This window comes from Mandrillus leucophaeus, unplaced genomic scaffold, assembly GCF_000951045.1.
Source record: "Mandrillus leucophaeus isolate KB7577 unplaced genomic scaffold, Mleu.le_1.0 Scaffold947, whole genome shotgun sequence".
NCBI lineage: Eukaryota > Metazoa > Chordata > Mammalia > Primates > Cercopithecidae > Mandrillus > Mandrillus leucophaeus.
In genome coordinates, this window is record NW_012110330.1 from 402,185 (window position 1) to 429,594 (window position 27,410).

Below are 27,410 nucleotides of genomic sequence, written 5' to 3' on the forward strand. Positions count from 1 at the left end.
TTTTTTTCATAAAGAAATGCAACTTTATTATTTTCAAGTACATAGGTAGTACCTCAAACTAATGTCTTACAAAAGGTCACCGATAAAGATCCTGTAGATGTTTCTTTAACAAAAACATAAAGATTGATGATAATTAGCCCATGCACTTGCTGCTTCTAAAAGGATATTTCTTAAGTGCCTGAAAAGTATTGTTTTCGGTAGACTAAACATGCCACCTCTAGCAATATTGTTTATACTCTTAATTTACTAAACAAATGCCATTTTTGATTGTGCAAAGATAAACTTTTGTCCACAGTTAGTAATCTCCAATTAATCAGACCCAAATTAATATGGTCTCCCACTTAGATTCCCAGGCCCAAGGCAATGACTCCCTTACTTCCAGGTGCTTCTGATAAAGCTAAATTCCAGTGCAATGAAATGACAGCATTTGGGAGGTGGTTTATGGGTCTGACCCAATGCTTGTCTTTTGTGCTTCCTTCCTGTCTGCCTTAGGTCTTCCATTTTCCTCAGATGTCTCTCTCACTTGCAAGACTTATCTAGGTCTCTCTCTACAGGACATTCCCAGGGCCTTCTAAGCCAGGCTTAGAGAATGGGCAAAGCTGCCTGCAGAGCACAAATGTTAGATAGGGAGTAAGGGAAAGAAAGGTATCTCCTGTAGGAAACTGAAACCAACTCTCCAGCCCAGGGAAAGTGGGCACAATGATCGTCGGTGTGAAGGGCATTTGCCTGGAGGGAATAGCCCTGCCACCTAAGACGTCAAAAGCAAAAAATTTTTTTTTTTTTTTTTGAGATGGAGTCTTGCCCTTTCACCCAGGCTGGAGTGCAATGGCACGATCTCAGCTCACTACAACCTCCGCCTCCCAGGTTCAAGCAATTCTCCTGCCTCAGCCTCCTGAGTAGCTGGGATTATAGGCGTGCGCCACCATGCCTGGCTAATTTTTTTTGTAGTTTTAGTAGAGACAGGGTTTCATCATGTTGGCCAGGCTGGCCTCGAACTCCTGACCTCATGATCCACCTGCCTCAGCCTCCCAAAGTGCTGGGATTACAGGCGTGAGCCACCGCGCCTGGCAAAAGCAAATCTCGTAATATTTTTCCTCTTGTCCAAAGGTTCTGATCATGTTCATGACCTAAGCTTGTCCCTGGAAGCATACATGTCCCTGCCCTGGGAGACAGGAAGGTTCTGGGAACTTCTCCATCCTGATTCTAGCCAATGGCCAGGGAACTCCTTTTCTAGGGTTGCCTTGGCAGTGCCAGGGAATGATGCAGGTTCGTCGGGATGGGCATGAAGAGAAAGGGAATGGAAGGGGTTGGGAAAAAACTTGTGGCCATCCCTCTCAGAACAGCATGGAGCTCTGAGGACTTAGTATTACAGAAGGTGAGGTGTTATTAAGTACATGAGTGACATCTGGGCCTTGTGGACCAAGAGGTCCCCTAACCAAGGGTCAGCAGGGAATTCTGTGGTGTGGCGTTTCTGGAAGCTCTTGATTGCCTTCTGGTCCTGCCTTTGCTGCTACCCTGATGAGATCTGAGTTTGTTCTGCCGGTGGGGTATTCTAAAAGGCAGGACATAGAGCTGGAGTCCATGACATCTATCTGGAGACTCAAGACACGTCAAATGTCTTGTCATTGGCACTACCTCGCTTCCTTTGTTGTTTCCTTCCTCCAGCCAGCACTACCCCCACCTCCCACCTGTCTGCCCAGCTCTCCCTGCAGGTCCCTTACCAGCCTTGACTGGGAGACACATCAGCCTTTTCCAGCCTCAGGCTCTTGCACTCACCCGAAGAACCTTTTATGATTGCAAGGTCTGAAGAGGAAGCCAGGGACAGAGTCCTGCAGGAAGCTAACGGGGGTGGAAGTGGGAAGTGGAGTGAAGCTGGGGTGATCTGAGAGGGCTTCCTTCTGGTTTAGACAGGTTCCTGCCTTTGGATGCTGATCTATTACAGTAGGAGGTGGGATTGAAGGGATGGGAGTGGGGAGGCTGGGGTAACCCTTAATTCCTCAGAAAAAAATAGACAACATAGTGGAGTGGGATGGAAAAGGATCTGGTTGGGGGACTCTAACGTAGTGTCTAATCTGATTGTTCACAGTTAGGTCTATGGGGTCATCACTCCAATTTATTTACCCCGCAACTTAGCCTGCTGAGTTGCCTCATTATCTCTCCCCAAATCTTGCCACCCAATGCCACCCGTTATTTCCATCCCTCTCCATCACCATCCCCACAACACCTCCAGAGCTCCCCATCTTTCTGTGCCTGGTTCTTCTTCCAATGGGGTCAGTAGTATGTCTCCTTCTCCACCCAGCCTGTTAGAGAGATTGGGAGTGGAGATTGCAGTGTGAACTTAAGAGAAGGCAAGATATCAATATCCTAGGGGCTTGGGTCGCTGAGGCCAGGTAGAAGGAGAAGCCTGGTGAAGGGCACTGAGGAAAGTGGCTTAAGAAGGTGAAAGGAGGCCAGGAGCAGTGGCTCACGCCTGTAATCCCAGCACATTGGGAGGTCGAGGCAGGTGGAGATCGAGACTCCTGGCTAACACGGTGAAACCCTGTCTCTACTAAAAATACAAAAAATTAGTTGGGCGTGGAGGCATGTGCCTGCAATCCCAGCTACTCTGGAGGCTGAGGCAAGATAATTGCTTGAACCCGGGAGGCAGAGGTTGCAGTGAGCCAAGATCGCGCCACTGCTCTACACTCCTGGCTAGGCAACAGAGCGACACTCTGTCTCAAAAGAAAAAAAAAAAGGAAGGTGCAAGGGAGGAGAGGCAGGTCCAGTGAGCTGGGGCCATAGGTCAAAGGAAGGGAGGGTGAGCCTGCCTTTAGGGGAGACTTGTATTTAGCACAGTGGAGGCTGGGGCAGAGTAGGTTGGGGGTGAAAACGCAAACGCCACAGGGCCTCTTCAGGTAACGAATGAGAGTCTAAGGGAGCAGCTGTCCATTATTGCTGAGCAGAGATGTGGACATGGGGTTAACAACTCTTCTGATTCTTCAGGAGAAGTCGAATTCAGATTTTATGTGAAAGACCCCAAATTTTCTATACTGGACCAATTAATCGCCCCTCCTCCCCACACACACAAAATATGGGACAGGTCAAACCAAACAGTATTCCTGGACAGTATTTGGTTTGTAAGCCACCATATTTTAACCTCTACTAAGTGATAAAAAAACGCTTATAGGAAAACCAATAACTTGTCGGTTGATGCATGGGGATCAGGAGGCCCGGGTTCTAGTACCAGTCCTGCTATTCTTTGCTTTGCGACCCTGAGCAGATTCACCTCTGAGCCTCCTCTATCTGTAAAATATGGAGGTGGGACTAGGTGACCTGGAAAGGCCCTTCTAATTCTGATGTTCTGTAGTTTCAGGTGGAAGGTGGAGGGCCTCAGAGACCAACTGTGAGTTAGGCGGGACTTAGAATCTGACAGGAAGAGGGCAGAGACAACACGTTCGAAAGAGTCAGGGCTCCTGGGACCTGGGACCCCAGGATCTGAGGGTGTTGAGGAACAGGAGCAGGAACCAGTAGTGGGAGTGGAGTCTGTGTATGGTCCTGGAGGGAGGAGCTGGTGGAGGGGCTTGCACTTTGGTGGGGGGGATGTTGAGGGGCTTACCACCAGGATACCGCCGCAGGATAAGCTTTCGGACCTCGTCATAGATGAAGATGAGGAGGCTATAGGGGAAGGCGCAGAACCACCAGGTGACTCTGAAAGCAATGGAGGAGAGTGTCAGGAGCATCAGAGGTCGGCTTGGCGGCCATCACATAAAGGAGTATTCAAACCGATCAGAACTTGGATCCTGGAGGAGGCTGAAGGCCCCCTATATGACTACTCAGGCTGCCCGAAAGAGACACTCACTTGAGCGGGTACATGCGGAGGGCTACACCCATGCCTGGGCAGTAAGAGAGAAAGGCAGCCAACGCCGTCTCCTCCAGGAGCCCAAAAATCAGGATCTTGTTCCTGAAAGGCAAAGAAAGGAGGGTAGCAGGTGAAGGGGGATCAAGGAGGCAGAGATCCTGGGATACCCCTGGGGTGCAAGGGAAAGATGAGAGAGAATTCTAAATGACATAGTCCCATGTCTTCTTCCAACATCCTCTTCTCACGCTTTATGTAACCAAAGGAAGATGTTATTTGTTTTTCTGCTTACTGAGTTTACCTCCGAATGTTGTCTATTGCACGTATATTCATTCATTAAATAATTGTTTCTAGGTGTTGGGTGATGTGTTCTGTACTGGAGACACAGTGGTCAACATGGGGCCTGTCTCATGATCTTGTTATTGCTCCAGGCATAGGGCCCGTGAAATTGTCGTCTCCCGAGCAAGATGCTTGAAAGCTCCTTCAGTGCAGGGCCCATGTATGTCTTCTACCGTCTCAGCATCTCCCACAGTTCCTGGTGGTGGTTTCATCATAGATATTGAATTCAGAGAATGTAAAGGGGATGCTCACTGCATAATAAGTGGTTAATATATGTTCACTGGATCAGAATTGAAAAGCAGGATAGAATAAGGAGGTTCTGAGGGCAGTTTCTGCAGTCAGACAGGTGGTATCTATTACCAGTTCTGCCATTGACTAGTTTTGGGTTGCAGGCAATGTTGAATTTCTCTGAGCCTCACGTTCCTTCTCTATAAAATGGAGATTTTACATTTTTATCATAGGGTTGCTGGGAAGATTAAGGGAGATAACACGTGAAAAGCTCTGAAACATGGAAAATGTTAGTCATATTGTTATTCCACTTTTTTTTTTTTTTTTTTTTTGAGACAGAGTCTTACTCTGTTGCCCAGGCTGCACAATCACAGCTCACTGTAACCCCCACCTCCTGGGCTCAAGTGATCCTCTTGCCTCAGCCTCTCCAGTAGCTGGAATTACAGGTGTGCGCCACCATGCCCTGCTAATTTTTGTATTTTTTTGTAGAGATAGAGTTTCACCATGCGCCCAGGCTAGTACCAAACTCTTGGGCTCAAGTGATTCTCCTGTCTTGGCCTCCCAAAGTGCTGGGATTACAGGTGTGAACCACTGTGCCCTGCTGCTTCATCTTTTGTATTCTTACACAAGGTACCTCTTTTTGGTTCAGGCCAGTGATTTCCAAATTTTCACTCACTAAAGACCTCCTTATTTTCTTCTGTAAAGGCCACATTTAATTGTTTGTCTCTCAAGCTACATTTGTGAATAAGTATTGAATACATTTTCCCATTTAAAATTAATTGGAACTATCCATGGCTTCCAAACAGAACTGTGGATCAGCATTCGATCACTACTTCATGATATGTGCTCTTGGCTTTTGCCTAAGAATGGCACATTAGTAAGCCTGGTTGCCTTCTCATAGGTGGGTGCTTTATTTTCATAAATCTTTTCAAAATAAGGCAAATAGTATCTCTGAGGATCCCCAGTGGCCCAGGGACCTAAGGTGAGGCCTGCAGTGGTATTAGTACTCTTCCTCTGTACCCAGCCAGACTTTCATTTGCTATTTTTCCCATCTGCCTCTAAGATGGGCTGGATATAGCCAGTGTGGCCACGTTCGCATCTTCCTGTGTTGTCCACGCAGTGCATAGCAAGTCCCAGGTTCCAGAACTGTACCCAATTTCTTAAGAATCTCTGCTCCTTGTTCTCTTCAAACTGCATTTTTTCCCATTAGTATTTTTAGCTTACTGGAATCTCCTTCCTTCATATTACCTTTATTTATCTAACAGGCTTTTCACTTTGTTCTCCCTTGGACCTTAAGTGTTATTAACTTCACTTTGGCATCTTCTCCCCACCCTCCCCAGCCCCAAACTAAGAAACTGTGACAAACTCATGTGAAGAATTGTGGCCATTGTTTATGGTAGGAGAAAATAAAAGAAACCAGCATGAAACCTTCAGCGCTCAACCACCACTCATGCTAGAATCACAGTCATTATTGAGTTCCAAACAGTGCCAGATGGTGTGAGCACAGAAATGTTGGGTAGTAGCCAGGGCTGGGCTTTAGAGACAGGTCTGGTGAACCCTTACCATCTTGGTGACCTTGGACACATCATTTAACCTTTCTGGGGCCTCTTATTCATGAAATGTAAACAGTAATACCCACCTCATAGAGCTATTGTGAGGCTAAACAATGTGTTAGGCACTTAGCACAGTGCCTGGCACGTTGTAACTCACACTGCAAGAAGGCACTGAACTGGATCCTCAGCAGCGTGTGGCCTCCAGAACCACAGTGCAAGTGCTATAAACTAGGCTGCCTGCGGAAAGCCAGGGGTGGGCATAAAAGACACTGAATTTGGGGATGGGCAAAGGATAGGAACAGGTGGCACTCAAGTAGGAGATGGGGGAAAGGAGGGAGGGGGGAAGGAGGAGGGGAGAGAAGGAAGGTGGAGAGAGACGATAACAAAATGCAAAATTAGGAGCTTGAAGCATGGCTTCTCTCTTCCATATGAAGCCTATCTATGGATATACAGATGGAAGATTAAAATCTGACGCCCTCCTTACAACTCTGGGCCAGGGCTGAGTGGGAAGCCTGGCCTGTGTGGGTTGGTGAGTGTGCCCGGAGCCGGGGTGGGCAGGTGCCATGGGGCGGGCACTCACTTCATGCCCTGCTGGAAGACTGAGTTGCGGCGGGTCTTGCAGATGATGAGGTCAGCCCACTGCACCACCACGATGCTGGCAAAGAATGCTGTGTGGCACGTGAACTCCACCACCTTCCGCTGCTCATAGGTCTGGAGGGAGGGTGGGCAGAGAGAGATGAAAGTGTCGGAGGAAAGGGTAAGACCAGAAGATAACAAGGTTTCTCCTGATCCACCCCTAGCCCCAGTCCCTATTGGCCACTACTGGCCACTCCTGCCAGGCATTCAGCTCCCCACACCTTCAAACATGTGCACTGCACTTACACAGTGTCACTCACCCACTCCTGTCCATAGCTGTCCTCCAGATCGTTCATGGTCCGGTCATCCCAGTCGAGGCGGATTCCCAGTAGCCGTGATGGCAGGAAACCGTTCTCTGCCAGGATCACAAAGTAGGTGAAGAAGCCACCCAGTGCCTGGATCATCCCTGTGGGTAGAGGGGCAAAGGCAGGGGCAGGGTCAGAGCAGGAAGCAGAAGGGGCACAGCCCCTCAGGGCCAGAGATGGAGGTCCCTGACCCTTGGGTAGCTGGCCCCTGTCCTGGAATTTTGCTTGGGGCTCATTCCTCTGAAAGCTGGGAAAAGAATCCTGTTGGGGTTCCCTCCTGAGCCCCAGGGCTTGGCGCACCGATCTGTCCATAGGCCATGCTGATGAGCCTCTCATTCACCAGCTTGTCTGTCTGGGAGTTTCGCGGCTGCCGCTTCATGATGTCACTCTCAGCTGCCTCATAGGCCAAGGAGATGGCAGGAACCTGTGTGAGGTAGGAAGTGGGGCAGGGAGGGCATTTGAAGGGGTGTAGGAGATGACAGGAGCAATTGATCTTCGACAGTGAAGATCTTTGACACAGTTAAAAAAGCATGTATTCAGGCCCCATTGTCTTCTAGGCCTGTGCGTGTCTCCTGTAACCCCCACAGCTGGGGCCGCTGCCCCAGTACACCCCTTCCCCCTGCCACTGTGCCATCATGATTGCCTTGCCTGTCCCTTCCTCCACCACCTGTGCTCACCATATCCGTGCCCAGGTCAATGCAGAGGATGGTCACAGTGCCCAGAGGCAGGGGGATGTTGGCAATGATGAACAGCAGGAAGGGGGTGATCTCCGGGATGTTGCTGGTCAGGGTGTAGGCGATGGATTTCTTCAAGTTGTCAAAGATCAGGCGGCCTGTGGGGAGATTCTGAGGGCATCAGGGAGGTCAGAGGGACTCTTCCCCACCCCCAGCCCCTGAAGCATGGCTGCCAGTCTTCCCAAGAGAGGAAGATTTTGTGTTTGAGGGAAGCTAAAGAAGGCTGGGCTGCCTAGAGTCATGGAATGATTCTTCAACTGGGGTAAAGGGACGGGGAACAGAGGTGCTGGCTTCAGTATCCTGCGAACCACCCCAGCCTATGCAACCTCCTCACCCTCCTCCACCCCCGTAACGATGGAGGCAAAGTTGTCGTCCAGCAGGATCATGTCGGCTGCCTGCTTAGAGACGTCAGAGCCAGAGATGCCCATGGCAATGCCAATGTCAGCCTTCTTCAGCGCAGGGGAGTCGTTCACCCCGTCACCCGTCACGGCCACAATGGCTCCCTGGAGGGAAGACAGCCAGCACTTGAGGACGAAACCCCTGTCTAAGCCTGGCCCCTCACCCCTCACTCCATGTTTATCTTGGCCCTGTCCCTGCCTCCCGGGTTCCTGCCTGTCATCTGCCTCCCATGGCTGTGCTCACCTGCCTCTGACATCCCTCCACAATAATGAGCTTCTGCTGGGGAGACGTCCGAGCAAAGACAATCTCCGTGTGGTTCTTGAGGATCTCATCGAGCTGCTCCGATGTCATGTCCTTCAGGTCAGAGCCGTGCACCACGCACGCCTTGGCTTCTCTGGAGGGTGGGTGGGGGCAGGGACAGCTGACCCCTGGCACCTGTACCAGCCCCTCCTGCCCCCTGCCTCTCCTCACCACCACGGCCTGCAAGCTCCCTGCTGAGCCTGCTTCCTCTGTTGCTTCAGTTCTCCTTTCCTCAGTACTCACTTTCCCCATTTCTCTTTGAGGATGGGACTCTAAATCCTCACCATGGGATCATCGCAGTCGTAAGTGCAGTTTGCTAGGCCCTGGGCTAGTTTCTTTACTCACATCCCACTCCTACAGCAATGGAGATGGCATCCTAATTTTGTGGTGAGAAAATGGAGGCTCAGGATGGGAATGTGACATCCCCAAGGTTACATGGGAATTCAGTGGCACAGCCTGGACACAAGCTCAGGGCTGAGGAACCAGTCACAGTAGTGTCAGAGGTAAGACCTATAAAGGTTCCAGAAATGCTGTCCAAATACCCCCAGGGGACACCCAAGCCTTCTGTGCAAGAGGACGTGTTGATAGGGGGAGCAGGGGCTTCCTGCAGAGGCCTCACCTGGGGTTGACTTGACTCACGGGAATGTTGAGCCGGGCTGCAATGTCCTCCACGGTCTCGTTACCCTCTGATATGATGCCCACACCTTTGGCAATGGCCTTAGCTGTGATAGGGTGATCCCCGGTTACCATGATCACCTAGTGGGAAGGAGAGGAGACAAAAGGAAAGCAGTATTAAGAGTTTATCCCCCTCCTATTCCTCTCCCAAAGTAAGAGAAAGCTAGATAGTGAGTTGTCTGGGGCTGGCAGATCCCAGCCCCGAAATAATGGCGTGTGTGTGTGTTGGGGGGGCAGGGCTGTGTGTATGTGTGTGTGTGTGTGTGTGTGTGTGTGTGTGGGACGTGTGTTTGTGGGTGGGGGGTGGGGATTGTTTGTGTGTGGGGGGAAGGGGGTGTGTGTGTGTATATGTAGGGTGGGGATTCGTGTGTGTGTGTGTGTGTGTGTGTGCAAATTTGGGTGGGTGGGTGAGGAAGAAAGATAATGGCAAGTTGTGTTATGTTCAGAGGGTTAGAGAGAGATAGTTTGCTTAAGTGCAGGAAAGTATCCATAACAGAGTAACAAGTTCATGAGGATCCCCTGAAAGAGAAGCCTCAAATCTTTGGGATTATTTAGGAGATTATTTTAGAGTTTGGATTTCATGGGCTTCAAGGCAGTCGGAGCTGGAAGGACCCTTGAACAACTCCTTTGTTTTACACATGAGGAAACCAAGACTTAGAGAGGGCCTACAATTTGCTCAAATACACAGGGGCTTGGAAATAGGACATGAGGTTCTTAGTGTGAAATACTGATCACTGCAGCAATGTAATGGACAGAATAGGAATAAGATGGAGACAACACCCCTACCTCCACCTCCTCTGACATCTTCCCTGGTGTAAGGCACAGTTGTGGTCCCTGCCTTCACCATAATGTTCATTGCTATTGTTGCAGAGTGAATGGAGTTGGGTTGGGGAGGGTGGCTGGCATCTGACGGGTTAAGCGGCTATTCTAAACATGAGGTGAGCAGAGTTGGGTTAGGATAACATTTGCATGTGTGGGCTTGTGGGGCAAGTCCCATGAATACTGAAAAGGAAGCCTCTATAGTCCCTGCTGCCTTCTCTTCTGCTCCCACCACTTCACTGAAACTGCCACCCAAAGGCCAAATGGGCCCCTCAATTGAAAAATGAAAGTGGCTTTGCTGTCCTCATCCTACTTGACCCCTCTGAGGCATTTGACACTGTTGACCTCCTCTCCTTGAAACCCTGCCCTCCCTGGCTTCCACACACTCCTCCATTTCTGATTTCCCTCCACTCCTCTGCATGCTCTTTCCCAGCTTCTCAGGGCAGCCGCCTAGTAGGATGGAAGAAGCAGCGGCTTTGGAGTTGAATGAGGGGCTCAAGTTTAAACACTGACCTTCTCCAGCTACAGTACCTCAGGCAAGTCAAGCACTGAGGTCTCAGCACAATTCAGAGATGATTCCTGCCTTCCCAGGTGGTCATGAAGATTAAATGGCATTGGTCCTACCACCCTCTCCCCTCCTCACTGGTTCCTCTTGCCCCTAAATATTGGTTTGGCACAGGGTTTCATTCTTCTCCCTTCACTTGACCTGTCTGCTCTTCCTGGGCAATATAATAAAATATACTATAAGCCTTTAGTTTGCACCCTTGCGCTAATGAGATTCAAATCTCCAGTCCTGACTGTCTTTCATGAGCTCTAAGCCATACTCCAATGTTCGCTGGAACATCTGTCTCTCCTGGGCTATCTTATAGACTCTTCAAGCTTAAAGTCAACATTGAACTCCTTTTCTCTACTCCCCCCACCCCACCAAGCCTGCAACTGCTCCCTACCTTAGATGTTGCCCTATCTAATTATCCTGTGCCCTTCTCTCCTGTATCTTCCTCACCTTCCATATCCAGTTTGATCACCAAGTTCTTAAAACATTTCTCAAACATGGCTATTCCTCTCCACTCCCTTTGTTGCTGCCCTAGTTCAGGTCATCATTCCTTGCCTGAACTACGGCAATGGCCTGTTAACCTGTCTCTCCCTGACTCCAGTTCTTCCCCAGATTCAGTCCCTCCTCAACCCAGGTAGTCTCCTAAAAGTTCAGCCTCCCCCGTGACACTGGTGGCTCTCTGTGGCCTGCAGGATAAAGCCCAAGTCTGGCATTTAAGCCAAGTCCTTCCAACTGGCTCTGACCCAACGTTCCAGTCTCAACCCCCAGTGCTCCTTGCCACCTCTCCCCTGCCAAGCCCTACACACGCCCCATACAGTCTAGTCACGCCAGGGTACGCACTGTTCTCTGATCTTGACGTGCCTTCCTCTCCCTCGCTGCCTTGCAGAATACTCTGACCTCCAAAGCCCAGCTCAAATATCATTCCCTTTGTCAAACATCGTCCAGTTCTCTGAGGCAGAATTAATACCTCCCTTAGCTGATTTCCCGTAGAGGTCCTCTGCTCAGGCCTCCGTGATGGTTTTGATCACAGAAAGAGGCACTGGCCAAGCAGCAGGAGCTCAGGCTCTCCGGTCAAGCTGACCACGCTTCATCTGTCTCTTATACACATCTAGATGTGTATAAGAGACAGGTCTCAATCTCCTGACCTCGTGATCCGCCCGTCTCGGCCTCCCAAAGTGCTGGGATTACAGGCTTGAGCCACCGAGCCCGGCCTGCCTTGTTTTACTCTTAACAGGGATAATGATGCCTGCCTTGGAGACAGAGTGGTTATGGGGTTCAGAAACCACATATACATACAGCCCCAAGTCTCCTGGTGTGATAGTTAAGAAATAGCAGATTGCCTTGGTTCAAGTACTGGCTCTATGACTTACACCAGCTGTGTGGCCTTGGCATTTTACTTTGTGCCTCAGTTTCCTTCTCTGTAAAAAAGGAAAAATACTAGTGCTTATTCCCAGGGTTGTTGTGTAGATTAAATGAAATCATACAGGTTTAGTGCTTAGAATAGTGCATGATTTATATGCATCCTCTCTGGCACAGTACCCACAGAACCTGGATCCATCTGGATGTGTCATGTGACACAAATTGTTTACTGTGTATCAGACACTGTGCAAGGTGCTAGAGTTTGCACCTTGCACAGTGTCTGATACAGAGTAAATAATAAATATTTGTTGAACGAACAACAAACATAGCACAAAGGAGGGAGTTGTCAATGAGAAGCAATTGCAGTTGAACAAGAGAACCTTGAGTTGGAGGCATTCTGTGGGGTTATGGGCTGAGCCACTGGGAGCATACAAGAGCCTGCTAATCCCATCCTAAGTTGACAGAGAGGGTGGGCAGTAGCTGGGAAGAGTAGGACAACTAGGTCTTCAAAATAGGAGTGACAGATTGTGCTTCAAATCAGAATGGAAGGATGCACATGCAGATGGGACAATGAGCTGTTCCAGGGAGGGAGAGGAGGGGCATGGAACAATGGCCTCTCTGAGCAGCCTCTATGGGCAAAAGGGATGAGGGTGAGTGCTCCAAGGCAGGGGTGGGCCCTTCCTTGCAGATGGACAGCTTCTTCTACAAGTCAGTGGGAAGGAGGTCACTGTGGCCTGGGCCTCCCCAGGGCAGCAGCCACTGCAGCTCCTTGACCTCTGGCATGAGGGAGGCTAGGATGGAGGGGAGGAAGGGAGGCCAGTACCTTGATGCCTGCGCTTCGGCACTTGCCCACAGCATCTGGCACAGCAGCCCGGGGAGGGTCAATCATAGACATGAGCCCCACAAAGCAAAGCTTCTCCGTGGGAAAGTTCAGCTCATCCGTGTCGAATTTGAAGCCCCGAGGAAACTTTCCAGATGGCAGATTCAGTTGACAGAACCCTGAAAGGGGGCAAAAGGGAGCAGTGAGAGCCACAGAATGGCTTCCTGGACGCCCCCACAGTCCCTCATCCCAGGGATGCTGCAGAGGCTTGGGAATCCCCTTCTGGGCCTCCTGTTTCTGGCCTCTCACCCAGCACACGCTCCCCCAGTCCCCCCAGCTCCATGTAGGCATTTTGAAAGGCGTCTTGCATCTCCTTGTCGAGTGGGATCTCCTTGCCCTGCACCAGGATGGTGGAGCACCGGTCCAGGATGCGCTCTGGGGCCCCCTTCATCACTAGCACGTGGCTCTGGGGGCTGTCCTCTCGCTCGTGGATGGACAGCTGGAGAGACGACAGGCAGTTACAGAGATGGCCATGCTTGTCTTGGTAGCGCGGCATAAAGCAGCAGCTGGTAAGGAAACCACCTTAGTAAAGTAACCCGGATCCATCCAAGATTGTCAACAAAGAGAATCTCCTTGTGCAGGGAGGTGTTTTGACCTCATAGTTCCAACACTTGTAACCTGAGAGCCACTTCCGTAAGACAGTCATTCATTCAACAAATATTTATTGAGGTCAGTTTAAGACAGGCACTGTGGTAGGGGCTGGACGGCTCCCTCCTCAGCATCCCCAACACCACCTGGCGTCAGGGGGCTTTACCTCTATGGATCATGTGGAATGCTGAGATTACATTCTTGGCCTAAAGGCTAAGGGGCACCATAAAGGAATTACAGAATTATGGTTTCACTGACTGGGGTAGAAGAGTTGGAAGGCTAGGCCAGAGGATGGGGAGCTATGGGAAGAAGAGTTGAGAGAGTGACAGATTGTAGTAAGGGATGGAGTAAAGTTTGGGAGCTGGGTCTGCTTGCAACCAGACATGCAGTCATAGGAGCTGTCCTGGGGAGATTGGCAGGGGGAGGGAACGTGACCTTCAGACACCCCCACTCCTCCTAGTGATGATTCCCCTTGGCTTTGTCTACCCTCACCTATTTCTATCCCTCTCTCTTCCTCTGTCCTGGCAACCCAAGCAGACCTGGTACTTGTTGGTCGAGTTGAAAGGAATCTCTGCCACCTTGGGGTTTCTGTCTCTCATCTTCCTCACTGAGCCACAGGACAGCTCGATGCACTTGAGCAGAGCTGACTCGGAGGCGTCGCCAGCTGTATCCCGCTGCCAGAAGAGACCAGAATTCAGTGTCAGCGTGGGAGGGAAGGGAGTGGAGGATCAGGTGAAGAGGGCACTGAAATCCCTAACGCAGCCACAGCATGTGAGAAGGAAAGCTGGGGCCAGCAAGAGGTCTTTGGAGACATCCCCAAAACACACCTATTGTGTGTCCTGATCTCCTACCTTAGACACAGAGATGTTCTCCTGTCCTGCCTTGAAGACGGCACGGTTGCAGAGACCAGCAATTCGAGACAGGGCTGTCCAAGTCGGGGATCGTTTGTCAAAAGTGGCCCCTGGGAGAAAATGAGGGAGAACCAGGAGCATGGCTCCCTTTAGAGCCTTTATCTCACCCACCCACCCCGCCATGCCACTGCTCTCAGCGTCCTCTAATGCTCTCCACTCCCTCTGGAGCACCCAATCACCAGACTGATCTTCGGTGGTGTCGGCCTCATGGATTTGGTTGTCGAACCACATGTGGGCGACGGTCATGCGGTTCTGGGTGAGGGTGCCCGTCTTGTCCGAGCAGATGGTGGACGTGGAGCCCAGCGTCTCCACTGCCTCCAGGTTCTTCACCAGGCAGTTCTTCCGCGCCATGCGCTTGGCTGTCAGGGTGAGGCACACCTGGTAGAGAAAGAAGAGAATAAAAAAGGTTAAGGCCGGAGCCAGAGATGGCCATAACCTTACCCTAGACCGTGGCTCCATTCCTCCTCCCTTGATTCTACTCCACTAACTTGAATGGGTGGGACTTAGCTATAAATAATGAATGTTCAATTTTAGATGTGTTGAGATCATGAGTATCTATTAAGATGAAATGCCCATTAGGGAGTTTAAGACATCTGGCTAGAGCTCCAGAGAGGGCCAGAGCAGAGCTGGGCAAAGGGATGTCCGAGTCATCCACACAGAAGGGACACTGGAAACTGGGAGGAGATTGGCTCTCGCTCAGGGCGTAGGAAGAACAGAGAGCTGAGGCCTGAGAATCACTATAAGGGGAGCAGGAAGGGACAGAGGAGAAGCGAACCGGGATAGTGACACATCACAGCAATCGACAAAAGAGAGAATGCTAGGAGGGTGGACAGCAGTATCTGTTTCAGCAGCAGAGTTAGGGAGGAGAGCTGAGAAAAGGTCACTGGATTTGCTGGTTAGTGACCAGTGACCTTTGAGACAGCATCTACAGGAGACTTGGCCGGAATGAGACCCATACTGCTGGCAGATCGTGAGAAAAGGTAACCGTGACAAGCTCAAAAAAAGAGAAATTGAGTACCCAAGTATAGCCCCACCTGAGATTTCTCAACTCAAACTCTGAGCCATGTATTAAGTGATCTCTGAGTATCGCATCCAATATGTGACTCTAGGGGGAAAAAGTACTGAGAAGCTACAAGCAACTGTGCCTCTATCACTTTGAGGAAAGAGTAGTGGGACCCTCCCCTGATGGCACCTCAGCCTGACCCACTCACAGTGACAGTGGCCAGAAGCCCCTCGGGCACATTGGCCACAATGATGCCGATGAGGAAGATGACTGCCTCCAGCCAGCTGTAGCCCAGGATGAGGGAGAGCACGAAGAAGGAGACCCCCAGGAATACAGCGACCCCTGTGATCAGCTGGATGAAGTGTTCAATCTCCATGGCTATGGGCGTCCGCCCAACCTCTAGGCCTGAGGCGAGAGTGGCTATGCGGCCCATCACGGTCCGGTCGCCTGTGGCAATCACAATGCCCCTGGCAGTGCCTGCAACATGGTAGGACATCAGGTTGGGTGCCTTGTGGCTCCCAGGGACTGCAGTCCCATCCTATTTACTGATCAAGGAAAACCATCACAGGGTAGATGAACCCAAGCCGCAGATCTGGAGGCCACTTTCAGTAGATTGTCCCCACTTGACCTTCCTTTCCCTGGATAGATCGCCAATCCCAGAATCAATACAATAGCAAATTATTTTCTCTTGTACTTGAGCCTGGGGAGAAGCTTGCAAATAATCTCAAAGGTCAAATAGAGGAAATTCAATAAATAAAAATTGCCTGTGGCATTTTGGTAAAATCAATCCCATACTTGATACCATCCAAAAGTGTATTATGAACACAAAGTAAAGTACTCATTATGGATTTTCCAATCAGTCTTAAGATTTTTCTTTCTCAACATTAGGCATGAATCTCTATAGAGGAAGTCAGGCAATTGCTAACCCTTGTGTGACATCACAGGGGTCTTCCAGGAAGGAAGGGTGGTGTATTGAAGAAAGCAGGCACATTGGAGCCAGCCAAATTTGGGTTTGAATCCTTGCTTGAATTCCTATCTCGGTGTTGTTTTAATATTTAGATGAGATCATGCTCCAATATACTTAGACCAGTGCCTGGAACATAGTGGGTGCCCAACAAATATCTCATTTATTTCCTTTCTGCTTTTCAAAGCCAATCGCAGAGTAAGCAATAGGAATATATTACTAGGCATTTCTGAATAAATCAATTGTGGGAAATGTAAATTTCAAAATCTCAGTGCATTAAAAATTTAGGAAATTTGGCCAGGCTCAGTGGCTCATGCCTGTAATCCCAACACTTTGGGAGACTGAGGTAGGAGGATCACTTGAGCCCAGGAGTTTGAGGTCAGCCTGGGTAACATAGTGAGACCCCATATCTAACATATATATATATATATATATATATGTTAGCTGGGTGTGGTGTTACACGCCTGTAGTCCCAACTACTCTGGAGGCTGAGGTGGGAGATCGCTTGAGCCTGGGAGGTCAAGGCTGCAGTGAGCTGCGATCGCACCACTGCACTCCAGTCTGGGTGACAAAGCAAGATCCTGTCTCAAAAGCAAAACAAAAAAAAAACTTAGGAAATGTAATGTGTGGTGATTTTGATTTGTACAGTTGGCTCTCCGTATTCACAGATTCCACGTTCACAGATTCAACCAATCTCAGATGGAAAATATTTGGAGCTAAATAAAAATAACAATGCAACAATAAATAATACAAATTTAAAATGAAAGCAGTATAAAAATTTCATTGCACTCAGTATTATAAGTAATCTAGAGGTGATTTAAAGTATATGGGAGGATGTGCGCAGGTCATATGCAAATATTATGCCATTTCATATCAGGGGCTTGAGCATCCTCGGATTTTGGTAACCAAGGGGGTCCTGGAACCAATCCCTCGTGGATTCCAGGCAGTGACTGTGGTTCCAACTTGTGGAAGGAGGGAAAAAAAAATCCAGACAAACATAATATACTGAGGAGAAATGAGTAATGGATAGGGGAAGTGTGGATTGGGATATGAGGCCTCCTTTGCCCTATTTTCAGAGGCCATTGGTCTACTGAGGCCTCTTTCTGTCTTTTTCCTCCTACTCCTTCTCTGAGTCAGCCCTGACTCTGCTCACTGGCTTGACCACAGAGGACACAGGTTTCAGTTGTGCTTGGACCCCTGCCGTTAAGTGATGGCAGCTCTGGGAGTTCTTATTGACCTTTGTTTATCTCTAGAACCCAGAACAGGGATGGGGCAAACTGGATAGTCTGTGCATGGTGAAACATGTCTTTTGGTGTAACAAAGGTTTAGAAGCAGCCTGAAGTAGGGCCCAAGTGGTCACCAGGCTGGAATGCCTTCCTGGCACTCCCACACCCTGGGGCTCTGGTCAAAGCAAAGGTTAGAGAAGGAGGAAGCTAGGCCCAGAACCACAAGGAATCGAAGCATCAAGCAAATCCAAAGACTCCTAAGAATCCAGGTTGGTTCTGAGTGTATGTGCATCTGTGTGTGCGCATGTGTAAGGGATTCTTAACCCGATACCTGAAAGCTTTGGAATCCACTCAGTCCTTGGGGTGGACAGAACAGAGATCTCCCTGGGGAAGGGAGACATATTTCCCATGGAGTCAGGCTGCCCCCAGCCAGTACCCTGCTTTCTGGAGGGTGTTTCCATAATATTCAGGGCCCCCTGACTCCTCAATTGCGCCACCAATGGCAGAGCTTTTGCCAGATAAGTACTACCAGAGCCCTTCCTCCTGACCGTGGATTTAGGATTCAGACTCTTTCCTACGGGGTGCAAGCTGGCTTCTCACCTTCAACACAGTTGGTGGAGAAGAAACAGATATTGCGGGTTTCCAGGGGGTTCTCATGGGTGAACTCAGGGGAGCGGGTCTGAGGCTCCGACTCTCCTGTTAGGGATGAGTTATCCACCTGAGGAGGAAGGGGTGCATAGTCATCAGACTGGCAGAGCCACTTGTATGCACACAGCTGTCTCCTGAACCACCTCCAACCACATTCAATCTTCATGACATGAGGAACAAAGTTACACTTGCCCTCATCACATATTTATGGCATTACTCATCTATTGCCCCTTCTCTGGTTTGGAATTCTGACTCCTCCTGACTTCTTATGTGACCTTAGGTTACTTGCTTAACCAACAGAACCTCCACGTACGCAACTGTAAAATGGGGAATGTAAACAGAATCGCTGCCTTGCACAACCACAGGGGGAGCCACTAACTGAAGTTTATGAAAATGCACCTCCTGGGGTCATTCAGAATGCAACGTGTGTGGCCACATGCAGCAGCCCTGCATGATTATACCACCCTTTCAGAATCACATCAGATAGCACATGTGAACATATATAAAGCAGCTGACACATAATTGGTACTCATTACATGATTGCTAAAAAGTGGACAACAAAGAAATACCTGGGGCATAAAGCACTTGTAACACACAGATGCAAGGAGGCACTGCACAAGCCCCCCACACTGAGAGAAGGTTTAACAGGGGCATAGGCAAGGTGTTGACATTTGGACCTGGGTCTCTCCACCTTTAAACCTCACTGGGCCCCTCTCAGCTGTGCACACAGCCTGCTCCTTAGACTCAAGTGCTTGCTCCGGTATGACCTCCTCACCTTACAGCCATGAGAAGAGATGATCCGGAGGTCAGCAGGGACGCGGTCTCCGCCCTTCACCTCCACCAGGTCTCCCACCACCACTTCCTCTGCATTGATCTGAATCTTCTCTCCCTCCCGGATCACAAGGGCTTGCTGTGGGGAGCCACAGGCAGCACATGAAATGCTTGTCTCTGCCCCTGCCTTATTCTCCTGCTGGCCTCCCCCTCCCCGCCAAGCAGAAGGATAAGCCCCATGAAAAATTAGGGGCTGGCATGGAAAGTTGGAGGATCTTTTCTGGCAATCTCTATCTTAGAGCACAGGAGTTGACAGAAGATGAGCTGGACTCTTGCCAAAACTTTACACCCTAGCCCAGAGCCCAGCCCTGCCATCTTACCTGAGGTACCATGTTCTTGAAGGAATCCATGATCTTGGAGCTTTTGGCCTCCTGGTAGTAGGAGAAGCAGCCAGTGACAATGACCACAGCTGCCAGCACCACACCCAGATATAGCTGGTAAGGAGAAAGAGTTTCAGGGACCTGACCTTCCCCCCAACCCTAAAGGGGCAGCTGCCACTTGGGATGAGCAGGCAGTGCCATCCAAGATGAGAGCCCATACCTTTGTCTGTGACTGAGAGTGATGATGGTAGAGGAAAGCCCTTCTCACTAACCTCCCCCTTGATCTGCCAACCTCAAGCCCTGCTAAGACTAGAAGCAGGAGAGAAAGTCTTAGGATGTTCCCAGGGTTGGGACTTTGCTAGCGGATGAAGACCCAGGCATACAGACAGGCTCCCTTAAGTGAGGAGGAACAGGGAGAGATCGTTTCATTAATTAATGAGTATGTGAATGTGCGTGTGCTGTGTGGGGGGAGTGCTTTACAAATACGTATAGAAGCCTCACCCCTTTCCAGCCTAAGGTGCAGGGGCATCTGTAGGACTGTGATGTGAGGGCCTTGTTCCCTGCCCACCCCCCAACTATGTTGGGGATTCAGGATTAGAGGACAATCACGGGCTGTTCCAGGGCCCAGGCGTGTGGGCTCACATTGTCGTTGGATGGTTCATCCTCCATGGCAGCCTGGATGCCGTAGGCCAGGAAGCAGAGGATGGCCCCAATCCACAGCAGGATGGAGAACCCTCCGAAAAGCTGACGGCAGAACTTGACCCACTCAGGGGTTGTGGGAGGTGGCGTTAGGGCATTGGGCCCATCTCGAGCCAGAATGTCCTGAGCCCGCTGGTTGGTGAGGCCCTGAGGGAGCAAGGAAAGGCATAGGGGCACGCATCCGGAGCAATCCAGCCCCTCACCATGCCCATCCCTTCAGCTCCCGGGCATGGGAAGAATGCCCAGGTGGAAAGTCCCACCTGGTTGGAAGGGGTGGGGGACCATCAGGAGAGACTACATGGAGGAGGTGGCATTTGTGATGCAACTTGGAGGGCTTGAGGGCTGAGAAGGGTTTGACTGGGCTCCACCCCTAATTTTATTGGATTGAGACAACACCTATGGTTAGGACCATAACATCTCCCCTGGAGGCAGTCTGGATAAGCTTCCTGGAAAGACACCTCAATTGTTTTTTCCCCCATCTCTCTTCCTTCAGATTGTTTTATCAAGGATTCTAGGAGAGTCCTAGATTTTTTTTAAGAGATGGGTTCTTGCTGTGTTGCCCAGGCTGGAGTGCAGTGGTGCAGTTATAGCTCACTGCAGCCTCGAACACTGGGCTTAAGCAATCCTTCCACCTCAGCCTCTCAAGTAGCTGGGACTACAGGTGGGCACTTCCACACCCTGGTGTGTGTCAGTGTCACACAACTTTGGCAATCACCTGACACTTTCCACAGAAAGCCTCGCCTGGCCCTATTCCCTCAGCCCCGGGCTGGTTCAGATGCTTCTTTCTGGTTCCCCATGGTGTTCTATACTTGATTCTAGAGCTGCACTCACCATATTGTGTTGGAATCCTATGACTGCATTTTTTCTGCTACTAGACTTTGAGCTCCTTTAAAGCAGGGACCATTTCTTTCTTTTTTTTTTTTTTCATTCATTCATTCATTCATTTAATAAATGTGTATCCACTGCCGGGCACAATTGTCACCCTGGGGATGCAGAGATGGACAAGACCAACAAAGTCCCTGCCCTTGAGGAGCTTATGATCTGGAGAGGTGACACACAATAAACAAATATATTAGTGCCAGATAGTGAAAAGCGTTACTAAGGAAAATAAAGTAAGGTAAAGGAATAGGGGCATAGAATTTTAGACAGAGCAGGCAGGGAAGGCCCATAAAGGAGATATACATCCACTAAATTTTTGTTTGTTTGTTTTGTTTGTTTTGAGATGGAGTCTCACTCTGTCGCCCAGTCTGGAGTACGATCTCGGCTCACTGAAACCTCTGCCTCCTGGGTTCAAGCGATTCTCCTGCTTCAGCCTCCCGAGTAGCTGGGATTACAGGTGCCCATCAGTGTGCCCAGTTAATTTTTGTATTTTTAGTGGAGATGCGGTTTCGCCATGTTGCCCAGGCTGGTCTCAAACTGCTGACCTCTAGTGATCTGCCTGCCTCGGCCCCTCAAAGTGCTAGAATTATAGGCATGAGCCACCACACCCAGCATTTTTTGATTAATGATTTTTAAACAAATTTTTAATTGAAGGGCTTAGCAATTGACTGTACCAGTTACTTGGGAAGTTACTCTCCCTCTCTGCATCTCCTTTGTTTAATAAACAGGTCTGCAATATCTATCTCAAAGGGTTGCTGTAAAGATTAGAGAAATGTATGTAACGCATCTATCACAATGTCACACATGTAGCAGGGGCCCAGCAAATCACTGTAACCACAGGAATGGGCTGTCAGCCCATGTGCGTCAGCTGTCAGCTCTGTGGAAGGCTGTGTGCAACTGAAGTTGCTTGGGGTATAGGGAAGGGCCCTGCCTGGAGGCCCTCTGGGGCCTCGATCATAGGGAGTCCTGGCTTCTAGAGCATACAGGGAGAGAGCTTTGGGCTAGGATGCAGGGGATCCAGACTCTAGTTCTGTCTGTGCCACCAACTAGCCACATGACCTTGGGCCAGTCCCTTGTTTCTGGGCCTCAGTTTCCTCATCTGTAAAGAAGGCTGGATTACAGTTTTAAGGCTCCTGCCACCTTGATGCTGCATGGTTTCCTTGCCTCTTTTGTTCCTTCCCTAGAAGCTCCTCCACTCACCTTGGACAGGTCCACTTGGTATTTGCGGCCCAGCTCATCCAAGGACAGCTTGTGGTCATCCTGGGGAAGGGAAAGGAGGGTGAGTTATTTTGGGGAGGAGGTATCTAAGATGCATATGAGGGCACTGCAGGGCGCAGGGGTGAGGTGAGCAGCATGGGGGGACACGGAGTTTCTCTGAGCCTCTGAGGGCTGCAGGGACAGCTCTCCCAGCATGGGGCCCCTCCTCCACGGCCCAGCAGTTCCCTCACCATTGCCACCTCCTTCTTCAGCTCATCCAGTTCCTTCTCCTTCTGTTTCTTCTTGCCGCCCCCATTCTCTGCCGTGGTGGCGGCAGGTGAGTACTCACGGCCGGCCTGTGGGAGGAAGGGAGAGCCAGAGGGTCAGGGAGGAGAGGGGCTGGAGCCTCCATTCCCACCACTTAGCCAGGGAGCCCAGGCAGTGGGGGTGGTGGGTTCAAAAACAGTGGCTGCCTTTGGGGAGACCGGGGGATGGAGGGTGAGGGACCCTAGGCCCTCAGTTTGTAGACTATTGGCAGAACCAGGGGCTCCCATGTGAGTTTCAGAGAAGGGTGAGGGGCTCAGGACTGAAAAGCACCACTTGAGCTGTTTAATGCTTGGGTGTCTGCTAAGATTTTGTTTGCTGAAAGGACCCTGCTGCTAAATACAAAACAAAACAAAAATTTTGAAAACCTGTATCCTACACTATTTGGGAAAATTTTGGAAGGGAGTGGACAGGGTTTTGTGGGGGATTGTCGAGGGAGTAGAATTACTCTGTAGGAATGTCTTAGCCCACCACCATGGCAATTTTACTTAGAGAGGGCTAGAAATACTCAGGAACTTGGGGGAGTAAGAGTCTTAGGGGAGCCAGGGGGTTAGGCAGGAACGTGTCCAGAAGAGAAGGTCTGGTGGTGGAATGGTAGGGATGGAAAGAGCAGGCCTGATGGACTGAGAGGAGGCAGTAGCTGGAGAGTCAGGTAATGCCCAGGAAGTGGAGACATGGGGTGTGCTGGGAGCCCTCTCCATCCTGCTGGGCAGGCCTGCCCGTTACTAGACAGGAGGCAACTCAAAGGACTGGACCCCTCAAAGCACAATTGGGTAACATGGGAACTGAGCCCCATTTGTCCCAAAACAAAAGAAATTGTATCTGAGAATAAATCTAAAACTACAATTTATATAGCTTTTAAGTCTAGACATTCCTGGGTTATCTGGTGAATCAGAGGGACTTTTTTTTCCCTTGAGACAGGGTCTCACTCTGTCACCCAGGATGGAACGCAGTGTACATTTTCAGCTTACTGCACTCTCCGTTTCTAGGGCTCAAGCAATTCTCACACCTCAGCCTCTCAAGTAGCTGGGGCTGCAAGCATGCACCACCACACTTAACTAATTTAAAACAATTTTCTTTCTTTCTTTCTTTTTTTTTTTTTTTTTAGATATAAGGTCTCACTATATTGCCTAGGCTCAGGTGATTCTCCCACCTCAGCCTCCCAGAATGCTGGGATTATAGGTGTGAGTCACAGCGCCTGACCAGATGGACATTTTAATTGTAGCCTTATGAGGCTCCTGATTTCCCTTCCACTCCAGGGCCTGTGGGCTCACCACCACCAGCCTTCCAGGGTCTCACAGGGAACTTCTGGGGGAGAGGGTGGGAAATCTTTCCTTCTAAGAGGAGGCCCTCTTGGGGTGATAGAATAGGATAGAGGCTGAGGAAGGCCTGGGCAGCCATGAAAAGTTCCCAAAAAGGTACCTTCTTCCTCTTCTGCCCCAGTCTTCTCTCCTCCCACTTCCCTCAGGAAACAGAGTCCTTGTCATAGAGGGGCTTCTCGGTTTCCACCTGGTGCCTGTTTCTCCACTGGATTCTGCAAAGTCTGCACTAGGCTTTCAGGAATTAGCTTTCCCACATTATGATGTAATTTTTGTTTCCCATGAAGAGTGGATACCTGGGTAGGATCCACAGCCAAGGTGTTTGCCCTTTTTTTTTCTTCTTCTTTTTTTTTTTTTTTTTTTTGCAGGATAATGGAGTTTTGGGGGTTTTGTTTGCTTTTTAAAAAATATACTTTTTTGGAGCAAGTTTTTGGTTCACAGCAAAATTGAGTGGGAAGTAGAGAAAGTTCTTATATATCTCCTGCCCCCACACATGCACAGCCTCACCCACTATCAACACCCTGCATCAGAGTGGTACATTTGTTGCAATCATGAACCTGCATTGACACATCTTTATGGTCCAAAGCCCAGAGTTTAAGTTTGAGTTCACTCTTAGTGTACATTCTATGGGTTTGGACAAATGTATAATTACGCGTATCCACCATTGTGGTATCATATGGAAGAGCTTCACTGCCCTAAGTCTTTTGTGCTCCAGGGTAATGCATTTTTTACTTATCAGAGTCAGGAGCAATCCCAGAAGTGTGGCAGTTGTCTTGTTCATAAGAGGTCACCAATTCAGCATCTAGAGAGGTAGAAGTCTGACCAGTACAATCAGAAGCAAGGGTAGGGGTGGGGGATGCAGGGAGAAGTCAACACTGTTGGTCCCAAGATACCAGTGATTTAAAAGGGTATGAGCTTTTAGAGGCTGTGTTGCTCAGAAGTGCTCTCCTCAGAAAAGGTGACCAGTCAAATTGTGCATTTGTCTCCACCTGAAGCATCTGTGAATCTGGTATAATTTTGGCTTCCTAAAGCCTGATCTTCTTGGGGAGACCGAGCAGCCCAATGGAAGGGATGGGGAAAGGCTTTTGAATGGTTCTACCTCTCCCTTTCCCGGGTGACCTAAGAGGATTCATTTAATTGAATGGATTGAAGTGCTTTAGATTCACTAACTGTCTGTGGTGGGACAGAGCCGAGAAAAGGATGAAATGCAGTCAAAGGACCAAAGGCAAGAGATCAGGCTGGTTGAGCTTCAGTGTGACCCTCAGGAACTTCAGGGACAGAAGAGGGCCTGGGCATACACAGAGGAGCAGCGCTGGGTCTGTGGGTAGAGGAGCAGGGTGCAGAGGAATTTCTGTATATTCAGATGCAAAATAAGTTTCATAAAATTGGAATCAAATGCATGCTTTTTAAAAACTTGCTGGTCCATGCACTTTGGCATGCTGGATTGTGGCTGAGCTAAGCAGCTCCATGCAGTGCCTGCTTTCCCCAAGCTCCCGCCCGGTTTTCCGGCAGGCTGAAAACTTGGGACACACTGCCCCTTCCCCCTCCTTCTGTCCTGGCAAGGATCTCAGGCTCTGCAGCCAGGAGCCTGCAGAGATTTGGGGCCAGCGGCTGCCCAGGCAAGAAAGAAAGAGAGGAAGCAAGGACCCCCCCCAACCTCCCTCTGCTCCTCCCTCCCCCAACCACAAGTCCTCCTCTCTAGGTCTTGAATGCTGAAGGAGAACAGAGAGTCCTTTTTGAGAAAGCCAGAGGCTGGGACAGAGTGGGGGCAGCTGGGAATCCGCCAACGCTCCCCCCATCTCAGCCTCTCGGTGGCAGCTGGAGCAGGCTGCGCTCCCTCCCACCAGTGTCGTCCCTTCCCCCAGCTCCCACGCTGCCCTTCACAGCCACTGGGTAATGGGGGGACAGTTAAGACTGCCTCTGCAGTGGAGATGCAGGGGAGAAGGGATTGGAGGCAAAATCATCCCTAGAACAGGTTGTGGGTAGCAGATGCTTTCCCTCTTCAGGGGTCTCTGGTAGGTTGAACTCTAAGCTCCAGGTCCTAAGTACCCCCACCTCACCCAGACTGTTAATTTAAACAGCCTAGACCTGCTCCTCATCTTGTTATTGCATCACCCACAGCAACTGAGGATGGTGATTAAGGGGAGTTTTGGGGTTCTAGGGGAAAAAGATAGACTGGAAAAGTTGAGGTCTCATCACCTCCTAAGCAGGACCTCCTGAGCTGGGTCTACCTTGCTCTAAGATGGAGCAGGGTAGGGGGCTACCTTCCCTCCTTCTCTCTTCACTTGGATGGGGGAAGTGAAGGGCTTATCTGATCCTTTAACCCCTGCCTTTTCTCAGAGGTCCTGCATCTCAGCTGGGGATGCCCTTTCCATGGGGAACCAGAGATGTCAAGATGCAGCTGAAGGTCCCAAGACTGTGTATCTTCCCGCAGCTATGACCTCTTCCTCCGTGAAACCCATACCTCACAGCTCCTAAGGGCAGGCTCACAGACTCTCAAGCACCCCACACAGTGACATTTATGCTTGTGCAGGCTTGAAGGCTTGTACATTTACAAATTTGCCTGCTGAGACACAAACACAGGTACTCATCCATGAGTAACTGCAGGACTCCCCGCCTATGGAGAACACGTGGTCAGGACACACACACACTCACACACACACAGACACAGACATGCAGATACATGCATGCACTCTGATTCTATTTATGGCTCCCACTCTAGCTCAGGAACCCTGGTGTCCAGGCTCAAGATTTCCCAGCTGTTCAACTCGGTGCAATAACACGTCCTTGCCTGACTCCTCCTGGGCCCAGAAACACCCATGGCTACCCCTAGGCACAGTCTTCCTCACACCCTCCCGTTCCTCAGCATGCCCTTTCCCTCTGTGTCCTCTTTTGCCAGTATTCCACAAAAGGAAAGCAGCCAAGCACAGCATGTAAAGGGACTGGGCCACTCTTCTCCATATGGGAATTTCATTTCCAAGAATTCAAAGCCCTCTCCCTGCCCGCCCCATTGAGGTTGTTAATCTTCCCTTTGGTGTAGCCATTGCTGCAGAATGCCATGGACGGGTGGACTGGGGGGGTCACTGTCATCAGCCTTTGGGAAAGTCCTCAAAGTCCATGGCTTGGAGCCCACGGACAATGCTGCTCGGGACATCCGGAGGGGTGCTGGGGTAGGGGCTGGGGCGCATCGCTCTTCCTCCCCACACCCCGCCCAGCTGTCCTTGGCACTCAGGGGGCCTGGAACTGGTGTCCGGAACTGCTTGGTGACTCTGGGAGCCGGATGCTCCACTGCCCCTCTCTAAGCTCAAAATGGACCCCCAACCTCTCAGGCTACGACTCCCAGAGGAATGGGTATTTTCAGGGGGTGGCAAAGACGAGGACTCGCGGTGCCAAACATCCTTTCAGCTGGGAGGCCGGGAGATGCAGTGAGAGGAAGGACTGCCGCAGGGAAGGGCTAGAGATGTGGGAGTGGGGTGGAGGGAGAGATGGAAGGGGTGTGTGTGGTGGGCTGTGGGTCTAACTGTGGGCAGGGGGCCAGGGGCAGGCAGAGGAGAGGAGAGCACTAGGGTATGTGACTGCCGTGGGATCTGTAAACACATTGGTAGTTTGGAGACTGTTAGTTTCAAGTTCCAAGTATCCCACTCAGCTTCTCTCTCCCTCTCCTTCCACATCCCATTCTCACTTCATCCTTCCTCGGCAGCCTCCCTCACCCTCCAGAGTGCGACCCCTGCTCTTTAGGGATACTCACCCCACGGCCCATCTTGGGGCAGAGTGGCTGAGGGACCTTAGCGGGAGAGGTCACCAGGAGGATCCCAAGCCCACACCAGCCCGTCTGGGACAGCCGGAGACCCTGGCAGACAGAGACAGCCAAAGCAACAGGGTAGCT

General features: G+C 50.3%; 1 protein-coding gene across 4 annotated transcripts; it reads right to left on the minus strand.

The window, feature by feature from the left end:
- On the minus strand, positions 1 to 27,410 carry ATP1A2 (ATPase, Na+/K+ transporting, alpha 2 polypeptide). Of its 4 annotated transcripts, XM_011970396.1 has the most exons (23): positions 27,273 to 27,410; positions 22,133 to 22,237; positions 21,885 to 21,944; positions 19,749 to 19,952; positions 19,107 to 19,220; positions 18,731 to 18,865; positions 17,908 to 18,025; positions 15,326 to 15,594; positions 14,294 to 14,492; positions 14,055 to 14,164; positions 13,743 to 13,877; positions 12,865 to 13,054; positions 12,559 to 12,734; positions 8,949 to 9,085; positions 8,273 to 8,423; positions 7,965 to 8,133; positions 7,574 to 7,728; positions 7,197 to 7,320; positions 6,852 to 6,997; positions 6,536 to 6,666; positions 3,839 to 3,940; positions 3,596 to 3,687; positions 1 to 2,300 (listed from the first exon to the last, which is right to left on the minus strand). In XM_011970396.1, the coding sequence occupies exons 1-23, from the start codon at positions 27,282 to 27,284 to the stop codon at positions 2,272 to 2,274; spliced, it is 3,063 nt and encodes a 1,020-aa protein (XP_011825786.1). In that variant the 5' UTR covers positions 27,285 to 27,410; the 3' UTR covers positions 1 to 2,271. The 4 variants fall into 4 exon arrangements, with proteins under 4 accessions (XP_011825786.1, XP_011825787.1, XP_011825788.1 ...); XM_011970397.1 differs by lacking the exons at positions 19,749 to 19,952; positions 21,885 to 21,944 and having other exon boundaries at positions 22,142 to 22,237; positions 27,273 to 27,379; XM_011970398.1 differs by lacking the exons at positions 19,107 to 19,220; positions 19,749 to 19,952; positions 27,273 to 27,410 and having other exon boundaries at positions 18,731 to 18,896; positions 21,892 to 21,944; positions 22,133 to 22,183.